This window comes from Rhizophagus irregularis, chromosome 16 (assembly GCF_026210795.1).
Source record: "Rhizophagus irregularis chromosome 16, complete sequence".
In the NCBI taxonomy this organism is placed as follows: domain Eukaryota; kingdom Fungi; phylum Glomeromycota; class Glomeromycetes; order Glomerales; family Glomeraceae; genus Rhizophagus; species Rhizophagus irregularis.
Genome location: NC_089444.1, coordinates 4,219,506 through 4,236,479, shown reverse-complemented (window position 1 = coordinate 4,236,479; position 16,974 = coordinate 4,219,506). Strand labels below are relative to the sequence as shown.

The following is a 16,974-nucleotide window of genomic DNA, read 5'->3' as shown; positions in this document are numbered from 1 at the left end:
CTGGAGGTTTTTCAGGGACAGAATCCTCTTTGATGACAGGTGCAGGTTTTACCTTCAAGCAATCAGGTTTAGGTGGTACTGGTGGAGGAGCCTTTTTGGCAACTGGTTGCTCTTCAGTAGGTTTTTCTTCAACAGATTTCTCAACAACTAGTTCCACTTTCTCTTGATCTACTTGCGATTTACTAGCTGAATTATATATATTTGCCAAGAACTTCACCAAGGCATTTGGATCAGATGCGAGCTTCTCAGGAGTTTCTACATCTATTCCTTCTATATTGATTTCATCTGTTTCATGAATCCATTTTTTGGTGAGAAACTTCTTGTAAAGGTCCTCCCTGGATATGCTGTAAACTCGTGGTGTTGCCTTACCTACACGTATTTTTCTGCTATTTATACCCAACTCATTTGATAGGATTCTAGAAGCATTTATCTTTGATAGGGGTGTAATGCAATGAGTTTCACAGTATGAAGTATATACCCTATAAAATTCTTGAACAGGTAGGTCAGTTATATGATTTTTTACTATGAGGTAAGTGTCCTTTATGAATTGAAATAGGGGTGGGAGAGTCGATATGATGTGATCCTGCTTAGATGTTGTCATAGGTGGTGGATTTTCATTGAAGTCTGGGTAAGTGTCTGCAATGGCTCTCAAGTAAGCATAGAATGCCTCACTGGCACCTGGGTATTTCATAGCGTCACTGAGTTTCTTAAAGTAGTTGAGGTCTCCCTTGCGGAATGGTGACACATCCAAGAATACTGTGCGCCTATCGTCATTCTCCACTCTGAGAGCATTTTCATTGGTGAGTACAATGGTGGATATAAAGTTTTTGTAATGTGTTGGCGTCTTGTATTTTTCATGGATTTCCATTATGTCGCCTGTTACCTTATCCTTCAATGATCGATACAGATTATTCCACTGGCTTTTTTCTGTGGGCATTTCCTCGAGAAGAAGAAGAACCTTACCCTGTAATTGCCCATTGAAACTTCCAAGAATTGTCTGAGGATCGCTGGTCTTATAAACAAGTTGAGTACCTAAAACACTACGTTGAATGAAATCTGTTATAATACTCTTACCCCAACCCTGTCCAGATTTCAGGTAGAGAATCGAATACATTTTCCTTCCAGCAGACACACCGGCCAACCACTTGATGATATACTCAGTAAGATTCCAATCGCCTGAACACCAGATATTCTGAATGTGGGAGAAGATAAATTTAACTGCCTGATGGGTTGTAGACTCAAAAGTGGATATCGGACGCAGGATATGGAGAAATCCTGGGAAGATATTGAGATAAAGTTGGCCACCTAGTTTAAAGATACGGGATTTTTGAGGGTTACAGGTAGCTACACATACAGTACTATATTCGATCATAAACCATTTGTTGATATTGAATTCAACCTTTTGTGAAGGACCTTGTTCGGATTGTGTGTAAAAGACTTTGGTAATTGGACGGATAAGTTTACTAATATTTTTATCAGGGATGTGCTCGAGGTTTTTGATTTCTGACCGCCACATGAAGACTCCATGCGGGTTGGAGCAGGGGATAAAGTAACTGCAAAGATAACCTTTAGCTTGATTGAGATCCCTCATATTCTTTGCAGCATTAATGAGCCGTTTAAGCTCATTAATACTAAAAGCCTTCTTCTGTTCACCGAATTTGGGGATAACTTGAACTTGAGTGCTAGTTTGGGCAGTCATTTTTTGTTCTATCAAATCGAGTACTAATTTATAGTTACCTAATCTTCAATTGCCGAATATTTTTTCCAAAGATCTGCACTCCTACCTGGTTACCCTCCTGTAGTCCTGCGGTCCTGCGGTCCTCCGATCATACCCGGTTATTTTCTAGAGGTAAAAAAAAAAACTATAAACCACAAACCTTTACGACTGCTCTAAATCTTCCCTTCCCCTTTTTCAATCCACATATATCTAGTGAAATCCACACCGCTCAATAGTCCACCTTACCATACAATGCTCTTTTCTAGCTTCCGATAACTCTTTACAAGCCTTTTGATACGCCTTCCAATTAAGCTCATGAAGTTCACGATTTCCAATACCCTCCTCCTCAAATGATTGACCAAGATCATCCCCCGCTTTTTCCTTCTTTTCTACTGCCCTGTCGTATGCCTCCTCGGCTTTCTCATGCCGCTTTCACAACTCGGCTTTACAATAGTTGTACCAGAGTCTGTTTATCTTGAGATGCTTTCTGAATTCTTTGACCGGAAGGTTTCTGACCATCTCTCTTACTATGTCCGGGTCGTTGAGGGGCGATGCCTGCATTTGGATCCATTTATGGATTCCATAGATGTCTACAAGATCGAGACCAAGATCTTTGGCAAGAGAAGTAGCTGCGTAAAAAAAAAAGGAAAAAAAGAAACGTACTCCACTCACCCATAATAATCCACTAATAAAAAATTATTATTATTAATTTACGTACAGTATCTATTACTACGCTTTGTACAAGTATGATATTGAGTGTTTAATACCTACAGTAAAGTGTGTAAGTTCATCATTGTATGTTACTTATGGTATACCCATTGTTCAATTACTTATTTTTTCTGATGGGGGCTGGACGGGGTTGGTCTTACTGGCTTTATAGACCTCCTAGGGGCTTACCTGTTAATCTACCTGGTTTGCTGTCTCACTGCTTCCAACAGATTATTAGACGGAATCCTGACTTGTTCCAGATGTTCCGGATGTGGCGGATCTGGGGGGGTAAAAATAAAACTTTTTCTGGGGGGATGTCCTCTCATAATTTTTCTGAAACATCTGCCACATCTGCCACATCTGGGACAACCCTCTCATTATATCCGTTATTGCTTCCTTTTCTATTGTTTTCTAGTTATTTGGTATATATATTTGTTCCAGATGTTGTCCCAGATTGTGGCGGATATATGGGAATTCCTGAGCCCCGTAGGGGCCATATAGGTACTGCGACGGGTCGTAGACCCGGAGGTGGGTGGTGCTTGCACCTCCCACATCCAGCCCGATGACCATATTATAGAATAATATATAATATTTCACATTTTTTTACGATTTGAATAACAACGCCAAACATGTCCAAAAGTTTCTTTCTTTCGTTCACAAACAGGACATTTCCAATAGGGATTGGAATCGATTCCCATTATTGGAATCGATTTTAAAATTGATTAATCGCGATTAATCATTTCGCAAATATCGATTTTAAGATTCGATTTTCGATTTTTGATAATCGAAACTAATCGAATTTATATTTCACAAAAAATACAAATTACGGTGCAAATTTATAATTATACTTAAAAGATTATTTATAATAATAGAATTTTTATATTTTAATGAATTTATTTAATTAAAAGTAATATAATTTGAGAATGTCAAATTCACTGATCACACCCACGTTTTTGATTGGTTACGCGATTACATCATCATCAATAAATGTTTATTTGTTTATTATTTCTAGTACTTTCCCAACTTTAAACCCTTCGCTCAGCTGGTATGTTTTTCTTTTTTTTTCTTTTATTGTTTTTATATTTTATTTCTTGCTAACTTTATTTTATTCTCTTTAAGTTCTTACTCCTTTCAGTCTTTTGCTCTTTGCAATTAAGGTGTGTTTAGTATTACATAGTCACGATTTTTTGAAGTTATTGTTTTTTTTTTATTTTGTCTCTTACACTTCGTTTCTTATATTTTGTTCCTTACATTTCCTTTCTAACTTTATTTTGTTTTCTTTTAGATCCTTAGTTCTTCTCGGTGTATTCTTTCTTTTATTTTTTTTTATTATTTTTTTTATTTTGTCTATCATATTTCGTTTATTTTATGGTTTTTATTTGGTCAGTTGGTTTCCTTCATTTTTTTATTCCCTACTATTTTTTTATCTTTTGTTTCATTTGTTACTTTTATTTCCTTAATTTTTGCATTTCTATTTCACTCCACTTCATTTTTTTTCGTTCCTTTTTGCTCGTCCCTCGTTTCTTTCACTCCTTTTCACTCCCCGTGTTTTATATCGCGTATGCAAATGATTAGAAATTGACAGAGAAGTTGGCAAATTTTTTTCTGTCTTTAAGTGGGCTGAAAATATGTTATAAAGGCCTTCATTTTCTTTTGTTCCTTTCATTTCCCTTCATTTTTTTCATTCCTTTTCATTCCTTCATTTTTTTCGTTCCTTTTTATCCCCTTCATTTTTTTCATCCCTTTTTCACCTCTCTTTTGCTTCTTTCATTTTTTTTACTCCACCTTTGTTTCTTTCATTACTTTTTATTCCTCTTCATTTATTTTGTTCTTCCCTTCACTTCTTTTGTTGATCTTCATTCATTATTTTTTTCATTATATTTTGTTTCTTACTCTTCTTTTTGTTATTGCACATTCTCTTCGTTTTATTTTCATTATTTCTGTTATTTCCATAAATAAATAAATAAATAAAAATTGTTAATATTTATATTTTTAATCAATAAAACGTATCTTTAATTAATAAATTATTATTATTATCATTATAGACGTGTAAGTATTTAGTTTAGAAGCTATAGAAATTTTTCGACGTTTTAAAGCATCTGCAAATAAAAATTTCATTACATTTTAAAAGTTACTTTAAAAAAAATTTTTGATATTTTGATTACAAATGATGTAATACATATTATTCTAACAAAGAGTTCGTCTGCTTCATCACGTAATGACGTAATACTTCCTTGTTTAATACTGCAAAATGCTAACTTGTGTCATTAATAAACATTTATTAACGATACTGCGCCACAATAAATAGATTCGATTTTTATTCAATAATCGATTTAAAATCGATTTTTGTCGATTTTCGATAGATACGATTTTAATCGAATCTTTTCCAATCCCTAATTTCCAATCCTTATATATATCAAAATTGGATAATTTACGATGTTCTACGGTCGGAATTTCTTCGATTAAATTTTAGATCTTATAACGACATCTTTTCGTAGTACGGAAATTAGTTTGTAAAGCATTTTCATTTTCCTTTAAAAATTCGAATGTAATTGCCCATTCAACACTATCTAAAGTATATTTTCGATTTCTCCAAAGATTAAAAAATTTTTCTAAATTTAAAGTTTCGTTATAATATCATATAAAATGTCTAATCGGTTTTTCGATGATAATATTATTCCATGTAAGCATATATTCTATTTTGTCAAGTTGAAAAAATTAAAATTAACCGAATATAAACTATTCCTATCTGAATATCGATTTTTAATTTGTTGATCTAAAAAATTATGATATATATTATCGCTATGTGCTTTAATTTTCGTGATTGTCGGTATAATTATCTCATGTAAATCTATAAATTGTTGAATTAAAGCCCAAATATAAATGTTATTTTGCGTTTTTAATAATTTACGTGTATTATAAATTTCAGTTTTGCCTATTATTTCATTAAAACAATTTAAGATAAATTCATTATCTGCAATTATTTCGATATTATTAATATTATGAACGATAAGCAACGCGAGTATAAAACTTGTCACTTCTGCTTTACTTGGAGAAATCCAATGTTCAATATTAACGTAAAATTCTTCAATTAATTTATGATCTTTATCGTAAAAATGTAAACCAGCCATTCCATTGATATTTTCTGTCCCATTATTTATAACAGAACCATCTATATATACGAAAATTTGTTCTCCATGTTGTTGTATTAATTTGGAGTTAATAACGTTTAGCCTTTTGATTGTTAAGTTCTTATTAAATTTTTCTTTTTTAACATATTTTTCTATACAATTTTGCGTTGATTTTTGCATATTGAAATCAAAAATATTTAATCTAATATCATGTTGTTTAAAAAGCGTTGGTTCTATAATAAATTTATGTTCATGCCATATATTTGACTCAATGTGTGATTGAATAATATCTGGTACTATATATGAATCAGTTTCTTGTATTATCATTGCATGTGAATTTAAATAATTTTTGAGAAAATAAACATCTTCTATTCTTAATTTAACTAAACAATTACTTTTCTTATATATTCTTTCAAGGTGTCCAAAGTTGCTTGTTTCATCCAAAACACATCCTAAACACTTTTTTAAACCCATAAATAAATCATCTGGGTTATTAACCGTTATATAATGTTCCAATACTATATCATAAGATCCCAAATTATAATTTTTTCCATAAACCAAAATTATATCGTTATGAACCTTCTTTTTTCCAAAAACAAAACCATTATTTATAGGTTCTGAATTCATTTTAGTTGGAATTGTTCCTTTTAAGTTATGAGCGAAACTAATGCCTATTTATTCTTAGCTTCAATAGAAATTTGTCTCTTTATTACTTCATTGTTATCTAAAAGACAATCTTCTATAATTTTCCAACTTTTTTCAATTAAAGATCTATTTGGACTAAAAAATTTTTTAAATCGTTTTCCCAAAATTTCTTTTAACGTTAATAAAATTTTCCCATCTAATGTCAAAATTTGATTTGCAAACATAATATTGAGTTTTTTTATCGATCGTAAATTTTTAAAATAAATTTCTTCAGGTAAAATATCTTTAATTAAAATATTCCCTCCAATTATTTCCATTTTGTCTATTGTATCATTAATAGCAATGCTAAAATTTTGATTCTTAATACTTTTTAATACACTCTAATATATAATGATTTTTTAATTGCGTCATAAAAATTTTTTTATATCTAATAATATCTTTTTCTTTTAATAAATAAATAGGATTATCGTTTAAAAATAACAATTGTTGAAGATTATATAAACGAATTTTTGTGATCATTCCTAATTCATTTTTATCATTGATTTGTAAGATAAAATTAGTTGTTTTTGCTTGTAATTGGTTATCCTCAATATTTTTAACATTAAACATCTCTTTTAAATGAATTATTAAATTTGGTGTAGTTTTCATAAATTTTAACTTATGTTTAAATAAAATACGAAATTTTGCCATAAATTTGTTACATTCTTGTTCTGATAAAATGATTAGTTGTGCTCTATACTCAATTCTTGGTATGATTAAGACATTAAAAATATAAACCATTTGTTTATCTGTTAATTTTTTTCTTAACATCATTGAATCGCAGCAGTTATTAATCTTATGTTTAATTTGATAAATTACATGATTTCTTCTATTGAAAGCATTGAACCAAACTTCTAGAAGTCTAATTGATCCTGTTTGACTAGTAGGTTTAATATTAACTATCGATTTTCCAAAACTCAAAGATAACGATTCTGGGATATATTTTTTTCTTAACAATAATTCAGATTTATCCTTATTAATTTTTATATCATTAAGATTATAAAAGGTGTCAGCAATTGATAAAATTTTTCTAAATTTTCCTGGTTTCCAGCCATGAAATTTGTATCATCATCCATATACGCTAAACCCAGAAAGTTAAAATTAATTTTTTCTTCGATGTTTTCATAAATATTATTAACTTTAACACCATCTATATCATATTCTAGATTTGAGTTCTTGATTTTTGTTAATAAAGGATCGTAGTAAATAATCCATAAAAGCAGCAAAATTATTTCCCCTTGATCAATCCCGCATTGCATATCAAAAGTGTCCGTTAAACCATAAGGTGTAAAAACTTTATTTTTCCGTCTAATCGATAAACCTGTTAATAAATTAATTAATTCTACTGGAAATTTAATTCTTTTCATCACTTTTTCAAGCATAAAAATATTAATCTGATCATAAGCCTTTGACATGTCAAGAGCAAGAATCCATAATTCTTTATCACATTTATTACTATATTGAATTATCTCGTTAATTATCCGTAATGGTTCAAAAGTTGAATTTAGGGGTAAACTCGCGTATTGATAACCTTGCAAAATTTGATGTTCTACTATTATCTTCGAGATACGTTTTGTAATTATTTTCATCATAACTTTTCTAGCTGTTTCCAATAATGTGATTGGTCTAGTATTATTTAATCTATACCATCATCGGGCTGAATGTGGGAGGTGCAAGCACCACTCACCTCTGGGTCTACGACCCGTCGCAGTACCTATATAACCCCTACGGGGCTTAGTAATCCCCCATATATCCTCCACAATCCTCCACATAGATCCTTCACAAAAATATATAACAAAAAAGGATAAAATAAGGGAAAAGAGAGGAAAATAAGAGGGAATCAGAAGAGTGTGGAGGATGTGGAGGATGTGAAGGATGTTTTAAAAATATCAGGAGAGGGATTCCCCCAGAAAAAAGTTTTGATTTTACCCCCAGATCTTCCACATCTGGAACATCTTCCACACATACAGGATTCCGTCTGATTATCTGTATAAGCTAATGAGATAGCAAACCAGGTAGATTAACAGGTAAGCTCCTAGAAGGTCTATAGAGCCAGTAAGACCAACCCCGTCCCGCCCCCATCAGAAAAAATAAGTAATTGAACAATGGGTATACTATAAGTAACCTATAAAAACAAACAACATGTATACCGCAGAAAAGTTAGCAACAATCTTCAGCTGCACAGTCTCTGATCTTATGGCTATCAATAGGGAAATCCTAAAAAGCTGTCAAACTCTGCACGCAGTATCAGTAATCCCCAAACTTGTAAGCCATATCCTGGAACGCATTCCAAGTAGCAATTTCGGGCCACATCTTTTAGAAGTCAGCCCAATCTGGAGAGCCGAAGCTGAACAAGTACTCTGGAAGCGGCATAAAAAAACCGAGGAGGCATACGATAGGGCAGTAGAAAAGAAGGAAAAAGCGGGGATGATCTTGGTCAATCATTTGAGGAGGAGGGTATTGGAAGTCGTGAACTTCATGAGCTTAAATGGAAGGCATATCAAAAGGCTTGTAAAGAGTTATTGGAAGCTAGAAAAGAGCATTGTATGGTAAGGTGAGCTATTGAGCAGTGTGGATTTCACTAGATATATGTGGATTGAAAAAGGGGAAGAAAAGATTTAGAGCAGTCGTAAAGGTTTGTGGTTTATAGTTTTTTTTTTACCCCTAGAAGATAACCAGGTATGATCGGAGGACTGCAGGACTGCAGGACTACAGGAGGGTAACCAGGTAAGAGTGCAGATCTTTGGAAAAAATATTCGGCAATTGAAGATTAGGTAACTATAAATTAGTACTCGATTTGATAGAACAAAAAATGACTGCCCAAACTAGCACTCAAGCTCAAGTTATCCCCAAGTTCAGTGAACAGAAGAAGGCTTTTAGTATTGATGAGCTTAAATGGCTCATTAACACTGCTAAAAGTATGAGTGACCTTGATCAAGCTAAACTTTATCTTTGCAGTTACTTTATCCCCTGCTCCAACCCGCATGGAGTCTTCATGTGGCGGTCAGAAATCAAAAACCTCGAGCACATCCCTGATAAAAATATTAATAAACTTATCCGTCCAATTACCAAAGTCTTTTACACACAATTCGAACAAGGTCCTTCACAAAAGGTTGAATTCAATATCAACAAATGGTTTATGATTGAATATAGTACTGTATGTGTAGCTACCTGTGACCTTCAAAAATCCCGTATCTTTAAACTAGGTGGCCAACTTTATCTCAATATCTTCCCAGGATTCCTCCATATCCTGCGTCTAATATTCACTTTTAAGTCTACAACCTATCAGGCAGTTAAATTTATTTTCTCCCACATTCAGGATATCTGGTGTTCAGGCGATTGGAATCTTACTGAGTATATCATCAAGTGGTTGGCCAGTGTGTCTGCTGGAAGGAAAATGTATTCGATTCTCTATCTGAAATCCGGACAGGGTTGGGGTAAGAGTATTATAACAGATTTCATTCAACGTAGTGTCTTAGGTACTCAACTTGTTTATAAGACCAGCGATTCTCAAACGATTCTTGGAAGTTTCAATGGGCAATTACAGGGTAAGGTTCTTCTCCTCTTCGAGGAAATGCCTACAGAAAAAAGCCAGTGGAATAATCTGTATCAATCGTTGAAGGATAAGGTAATAGGCGACATAATGGAAATCCATGAAAAATATAAGATGCCAACACATTACAAAACTTTATATCCACCATTGTACTCACCAATGAAAATGCTCTCAGAGTGGAGAATGACGATAGGCGCACAGTGTTCTTAGATGTGTCACCATCCCGCAAGGGAGATTTCAACTACTTTAAGAAACTTGGTAACGCTATGAAATACGCTTACTTGAGAGCCATTGCAGATGCTTATCCAGACTTCAATGGGAATCCACCACCTATGACAACATCTAAGCAGGATCACATCATATCGACTCTCCCACCCCTATTTCAATTCATAAAGGACACTTACCTTGTAGTAAAAAATCATATAAATGACCTACCTGTTCAAGAATTTTATAGGGTATATACTTCATACTGTGAAACTCATTGCATTTCACCCCTATCAAAGATCAATGCCTCCAGAATCCTATCAAATGAGTTAAGTATAAAAAGTAAAAAAATGCATATAGGTAAAACAACACCACAAGTTTACAGTATATCCAGAGAGGATCTATACAAGAAGTTTCTTGGCAAAAACTGGATACATGAAACAGATGAAATCGATATAGAAGGAATTGATATAGATACTCCTGAGAAACCCGCATCTGATCCCAAAGCCTTAGAGAAGTTCTTGGCAAATATATATAGTATTCCTGCTAATAATCCACAAGACGTACAAGAGAAACCTGCTGAGGAAAAACCTGCACCTGTTATCAAAGAGCAATCAGTTGCCAAAAAGGCTCCTCCACCAGTACCACTTAAACCTGATTGCTTGAAGGTAAAACCCGCACCTGTCATCAATGATGATCCTATTCCTGAGGAATCTCCAGCTCCCATAGTGTCAAATACTGATGAAATTATAGACAGTTTCTCAGACTGTTATCTATCTGATGAAGAACCTGATCAAGAAAATGAGCCACCTGCTGAGGAACCTGCATTTAAAGCTGATGATGACTACGACGTTTTAGATGACTTGCTATCTGACTCAGATTCTATAACCGCTAACCCAGTTCTTGAGCAACAACCCGAGTCACCTGCAGAATCTTCTGCAAAATCTGAATCTCTCGCAGATTCCAAATCTTCTACAAAACCTGTAGTAGAACTGACTCTCAAAGAGCAACCTATCCCAGAACCCGACACAGAGCTAGAAGTCAACCGGGATCCTGAACCAAAGGAAGGTACTCAAGCACACTGGGTTTGGCATGAAAGGTGCCAATGGGATCGTAAGCCATGGGTCAAGAATTCAAAGGACCAGGTCTTCAATGATCTCTATAATACAGGTAAGGAATTATGGGCTAAGTACCAAGACGCGTCAGATGACTATGACTGGGAAATACTCACGTTTGAAGTAGAGGGAATGTCCCACAACGCGTATTGAGGACAAGTACCAGTACTACCTTAGGAGGTAGTAGACCGCTTCAAGGACTGGATCGAATATAATGGGAACTTACCTAAAACACCTAGCCGTAAAGAACTTGCAAATATAATAAGAGTATACAAGGAGGATCGTAATGCTGAGATTATTCCTACCACCTCTGGTTATGAAACTATGAAGATGAATAAAGGTAAGGCACGAGAAATCCCAGAGAAGCGTCCAAAGACCGATATGGAATGCCAGTGGAAGGCTGCTAATGGATTTGTAGACGAGTTGGATATTGATGAGGCCTGTGATATGATCGACTCCTTTTAATAAGATAAGCGCCTCTTAGTTATCTTATATTTTTTATATAAAAAACCTATATTACAATTGAATACAATTCATAGTTATATCAAATGGCCTATTCAAAAATTGCACGTGCTTTACCTACAAGACCAGATATCAAAGAACTACAGTATTCAGGCGCAAGATTTTCTAGAGGAGCAATAGCAAGACTTGGACAGCAACTCCAATCCCGGTATCTAACTCATAAATTTCAGATCCTGCTCCCTATGAAAACTGCACTGGTAAAAAAATGATTTATCCTACACATATCTTACACATATTGGGTACTTAAAATGTAGAAAATCATACACAAATAATACACATATCATACACATATCGGGTACTAATATATATATTATACATATATCAGGTACCTGATAGGTATACTATATATATAAGTACCCGATATGTGTATGATATGTGTATTATTTGTGTATGATTTTCTACATTTTGAGTACCCGATATATGTAAGATATGTGTAGGATATGTGTAGGATAGACCATTTTTTTACCAGTGCTGAAAACCTGGTGGATGGACATCAGGAAACCAACCAGCCAGCCTCTTTTCACTATTAAACCATTATGATGAAGCACAACTACCAGATGATGCAGATCCTGATTACTTTGAACGATTCATAATTTATGTGAGAGATGCTCCACCGACTGCAGGAGGATGCAATGGGAAGCTAAATGATTGCCTGTATGAATGCCTAAAGCATATCTATGGTATATTCTCTAAAATACCTGAGACTATAAAGAAGCCCGAATATATCAAAAAGGCATTAGATCTCAATCGTGATACTCCAATTCCAGTCTCATATATGGATAAGGTTGAACAACTTGCAGGAAGCCTTGCACTTAATATTGTAGGGGATTCTACTCGAATTTCCAAGAGCAAATCTGACAGACGTGCAACTTTCATCCTGTCTGAAAGCCACTACTCTCTTGCACTGAATTCCGGAAGACTCCACCCTAGTAAATTAAATAGAAAACAAAAGTCTCTTTTTGTTTATCGTGAAGATGGGGTTAATAATGTAGTAACAATATACAATGGTAAGACAGTTAAGTCTCTCACAGTTGGACAGTTTCAGAAAGGTAAGAACTCTGATAGTTACTCCTTCATCCCTATTGAGAAGAATTGTAAAACTGGAATATATGAAACACTTGAGGAAACATACCAGAGGATCCATGAAGAGCGGGATTCCTTCCTACAGGCTACAAAGAAGTTCGGTCTAGGAATCGACTTATCTTACCACAACTGGTCGTACAAGAGAACTGCTCTCTGGCTTTTCGAACGGTCTAGTGTAGGAGTTCCAGCTAATGATCCTCTTGATCCAGTCGAAGCAGAGTGGATAAGTGATGCAATAATAGGAGGTCTTATCTGGGCAGATAATGAATGGAAGGGCTATGGAAGACAATACGATGTGACAAGTTTGTATCCAAGTATTCAGCAATCGAATGCAAACTTTCCAATCCAACAAGGTAAGTTTCAAATACTCAAAAACTTTATAGACCACAGAGGTTATGCCTTGTATGGATTATTTCGTGCTAAGGTAAGTGGTAATGACATTCTCTTCTGACAGAATAAGAGGGGAGTCTATACATTCATTGACTTACAACGAGCAAAGAAACTTGGTCTTGATATACAGTTAATCCAGGATGGAAAGCCAAATGCCTTGATATATGACAGAGAAGCAAGAATTCCTGAGACTGTAATATTTGGTGAGTATGTCCACTTTCTCTTCAATATAAAGAACCAGGGTGGCGTGGCCGGTCGTGTTGCAAAGAGAGTTCTCAATACATTATGGGGAGCACTCTGCCAGAGAAAATGCAATTACAAGACACTCACCACAGATCAAACAAATCCATTCAAGTTTGTGGAAGGCCACACACTTGACTCCATCATACCAGTAGGATCTGACCAGTGGCGATTCCAGTTCACAAACCCAGGTAGTCCCTTCAAAGGTGAGTATCCCAGGATCGCTCCATTCTTATTAGCACATAGACGGAAGACGACTTCAGAGTTATTAGAACCATATAAGGATAAAGTACGACACATCTATACAGATGGATTTATTCTAGAGGAACAGCCGAGTAGTCCTACACTTATCACTTGTCCAGAAAATGCATCCAAAGCATTGAAAGCTCTCAAGTTTGAAACCGCAGGATACTGACATGTGAAAAATGCAAACAAGGTTATTTGGACATGATTGCCAAGAATGCGGTTGGATTTACAGTAGGTATATATATTTTTTCTTGCTTGAATGTAAAGTCAATTTGAAGATTCCTATTTATTACAAAGTACAAAAAAGTATAAGGAATCATGTCAACATATACCGAATTAGCAAGCATTATTAACAGCACTGACAGCATTAGTGATGAAGTTATTTATGATGTATCACACAATCAGTTCACCATTGTCTCTGATGAAACTGTCCTCAAGATTATCCGTGCATTGAAAGACACTATAGTAGTCGCATTAGTATCTGGGTTTAGCAAAACCAGCTACCTTGTCCAGGATCATGTGAAGTATATCAAGAGAATCCAGACAGCAAAGTCTCCTGTATCATATGTGAAGTTCGTGGCCAGAAAACTCTTCCCAGATAATGCAGCATATACTGCTAAGATAGCAAAGATTCATGAATCATACAAGAATAAACAAGCTCTTCTAGACAAACTTGAGGCCCTCTTCGAGTTGTATTATAATGTGACTAAGGACTCATCAACAGGTCCCCCAAAGCGAGCAGTCACTATGAATGAGGCTGAGAAAACCCTAGCAGAACTTCTTGCATAAGCGGCTCCTATATGAATTTAGTTTATATTTTTTATCCATGTGTAATGGGCATACAGTAATTGAAGATAGCTATAGTATAAGTAACATAACATCATGTTGGACCGATTACTAAAGCTCCGCATGAGCCAGCTTGAGCTAAGCCACAGTCTGGCTCAGCTCAGCTCGAAAAAAAAAATTCTGGCCTGAGCCAGAATAAGCTGAGCCATAAAAATTTTGGCTCAAGCTAAAGTGAGCCAAGCTGAGCCATAAAAATCATAGCTCGAGCCAAGCCAGGCTCAAGCTTTATCTTCACAAAAACGTTTCACAACATTTTTTATTGAAGCATTGAAATAAACATTGCAAAACGTTTTTTTCTAATATAATATAATGAAAAAAACGTTTTCACAACGTTTCTTTACTAAAGAATTAAAAAAATGTTGCGAAACATTTTTTTCTAATATAACATAGTGAAAAAAACGTTTTCGCAACGTTTTTTTACTAAGAATTAAAAAAAATGTTGCGAAACGTTTTTTTCTAATATAATATTGTGAAAAAAACGTTTTCGCAACGTTTTTTATTAAAGAATTAAAAAAAATGTTGCGAAACATTTTTTCTAATATAATATAGTGGAAAAAATGTTTTCGCAACGTTTTTTATTAAAGAATTTAAAAAAATGTTGCGAAACATTTTTTTCTAATATAATATTGTGAAAAAAACGTTGCAAAACGTTTTTTTAATATAATATTATACAAAAAACGTTGCGAAACATTTTTTTCTAATATAATATTGTGAAAAAAATGTTTTCATTAAAGAATTTAAAAAAATGTTGCGAAATGTTTTTTTAATATAATATTATACAAAAAATGTTTTCGCAACGTTTTTTGTATGATAACTCAAGCCAGCTCGAGCTTTTGAGCCGAGCCTATTACCGGCTCGAGCTCTTTTCAAGCTGGCTCGCGAGCCACCTGAGCCAATTTAATCGTGGCTCAGTTCGGCTCAGATTGAAAAGCTTGAGCCAGCTCGTCGAGCCAGCTCGGCTCATGCAGAGCTTTACCGATTACCAGTAGAAATAGTCGAACACATTGTCGCAAAGATCCCGGATACTGACCTTATTGCAGCAAGTAAAGTAGATAGTGTGTGGTGGCAGGATGTTCGTCAAGAAGCATATAAGAGGTGGAAAATTTATGCCACTATAATCGGGAATATGTACTGGGAAATCTGAGCTGTCGGAAAGCAGTATGAAAAAGATAATATTGACTGGATAACATTTGAAAGTGTAATTTACTCTTATAAAGGATGGATAGACTGCCTTACCGAGAATCAGCTTTATTTATATTATGGAGAAAATGCTTAGGAATGGAATGGTTGTAGACCCCAGGAAAGGGAAACCATAGAATATGTATTAAGTGAACAAAGATGGGGAGGCGACCTTTGGGGATTGAACTGGGAGTGGAACGAATGGACTCAACAGGAGTAAGCATTTTGTACTCGCAGATTTATATTTTTTTTTTATATTATAAGTGTAAACCACCTGACACCTCCCGGACGTCCGTTGGATGTCACGTGTATAGATCTGGCCGGCATTACCGCGTAATCCCGAATTACCGAAAAAGGAAATTTATGTTACACAAGATTCCAAACGCATTTTAACCAAAATCGATTTTTGTGGAATGGGTATCACCCAAAAAGGAAATGATCTACGTACTGCATGAAATCACGTGACACTCTACACATTTGTTCAGGGTATCACGTGACATGAACCCTGTTCACATTTTCTGTAATATAATATAATATAATCCATAGTTTTTCCATGAATGCATTCTAGGCCAATAACCCAGTAACATATTCATCAGGTATCCTTGCATTTTTTCGACAAGAATTGATGACCATGTAACCTTATCATTAAGTATCCTTGCATTTTTTAATAAGGACTGATAAAACAACTCTCCAATAACTCTGGCTCTGATAGTGATTCCACTACTCAAAAACATTCCCGTACTATTACTGAAGACACCATGGATTAAGGATGGTCAGTCGGTCTTTCGGTCCTGGACGGTCCTGCCCGGTCTTTGGAAAAGTTATAAGGAATGCACCCTTGAATTTTTAAGGCGCAGCAAGTATGGCTAAAGACCAATAAATGTCAAAATTTGGCCTTTATACTTCTTTTTTTAAGACCAGCAGAGGCGAAATTGGAAAAAGACCGAAAAAAGCAAAAAATACTGGTTTTGGCAAAATAAAAACCTGCCTAGCTCTAAATTGGGTGATTAGATTGAGACCAAAATTTACCACTTTTTGGTCTTTAATCAGTTCTGTTGTGCTACAAAAAAATTGGAAGCACAGCCTTATTACTTTTCCAAAAATTTCCTAAAGACCGATCAGGACCGATCAAAGACCGCAGGACCGACTGACCATCTCTACCATGGATAAAGATTTCATTGCTGACGCGCCGGCTGACGGTGGTTTAGTTGGTTCAACTTCGACCGCTATTCCTCAACAAAATAATTCCCGCAGCACCTCTCAAGAAAATACTCAAGCTTCTACCCCGAAAAATTCTGCTGCGCCCACTGCGCCTGGCCAAGATGCGTCCTCTGAAGCTAACGCGTCTATTCATGC

At 34.9% G+C, this 16,974-nt stretch overlaps 4 protein-coding genes across 4 annotated transcripts; 3 read left to right on the top strand and 1 right to left on the bottom strand.

Moving 5' to 3' along the window:
- Positions 1-1,927: 1,927 nt before the first annotated feature.
- On the bottom strand, positions 1,928-2,288 carry OCT59_008598 (uncharacterized protein; the record flags this gene model as incomplete). Its single annotated transcript, XM_066142605.1, has 2 exons — positions 1,928-2,101; positions 2,178-2,288. The coding sequence occupies 2 exons, from the start codon at positions 2,286-2,288 to the stop codon at positions 1,928-1,930; spliced, it is 285 nt and encodes a 94-aa protein (XP_065999470.1).
- A 6,764-nt stretch (positions 2,289-9,052) lies between these two features.
- Positions 9,053-11,577, top strand: OCT59_008597 (uncharacterized protein; the record flags this gene model as incomplete). The annotated part of the gene is made up of 3 exons (XM_066142604.1): positions 9,053-9,788; positions 9,908-11,258; positions 11,352-11,577. The coding sequence occupies 3 exons, from the start codon at positions 9,053-9,055 to the stop codon at positions 11,575-11,577; spliced, it is 2,313 nt and encodes a 770-aa protein (XP_065999469.1).
- Positions 11,578-11,660: 83 nt separating this feature from the next.
- On the top strand, positions 11,661-13,762 carry OCT59_008596 (uncharacterized protein; the record flags this gene model as incomplete). The annotated part of the gene is made up of 4 exons (XM_066142603.1): positions 11,661-11,782; positions 11,960-11,970; positions 12,132-13,141; positions 13,238-13,762. 4 exons carry the CDS (start codon positions 11,661-11,663, stop codon positions 13,760-13,762), a joined length of 1,668 nt encoding a protein of 555 aa, XP_065999468.1.
- A 149-nt stretch (positions 13,763-13,911) lies between these two features.
- OCT59_008595 (uncharacterized protein) lies at positions 13,912-14,382 on the top strand (the record flags this gene model as incomplete). Its single annotated transcript, XM_025332654.2, has 1 exon — positions 13,912-14,382. One exon carries the CDS (start codon positions 13,912-13,914, stop codon positions 14,380-14,382), a length of 471 nt encoding a protein of 156 aa, XP_025169227.2.
- Between the last annotated feature and the right edge of the window lie 2,592 nt (positions 14,383-16,974).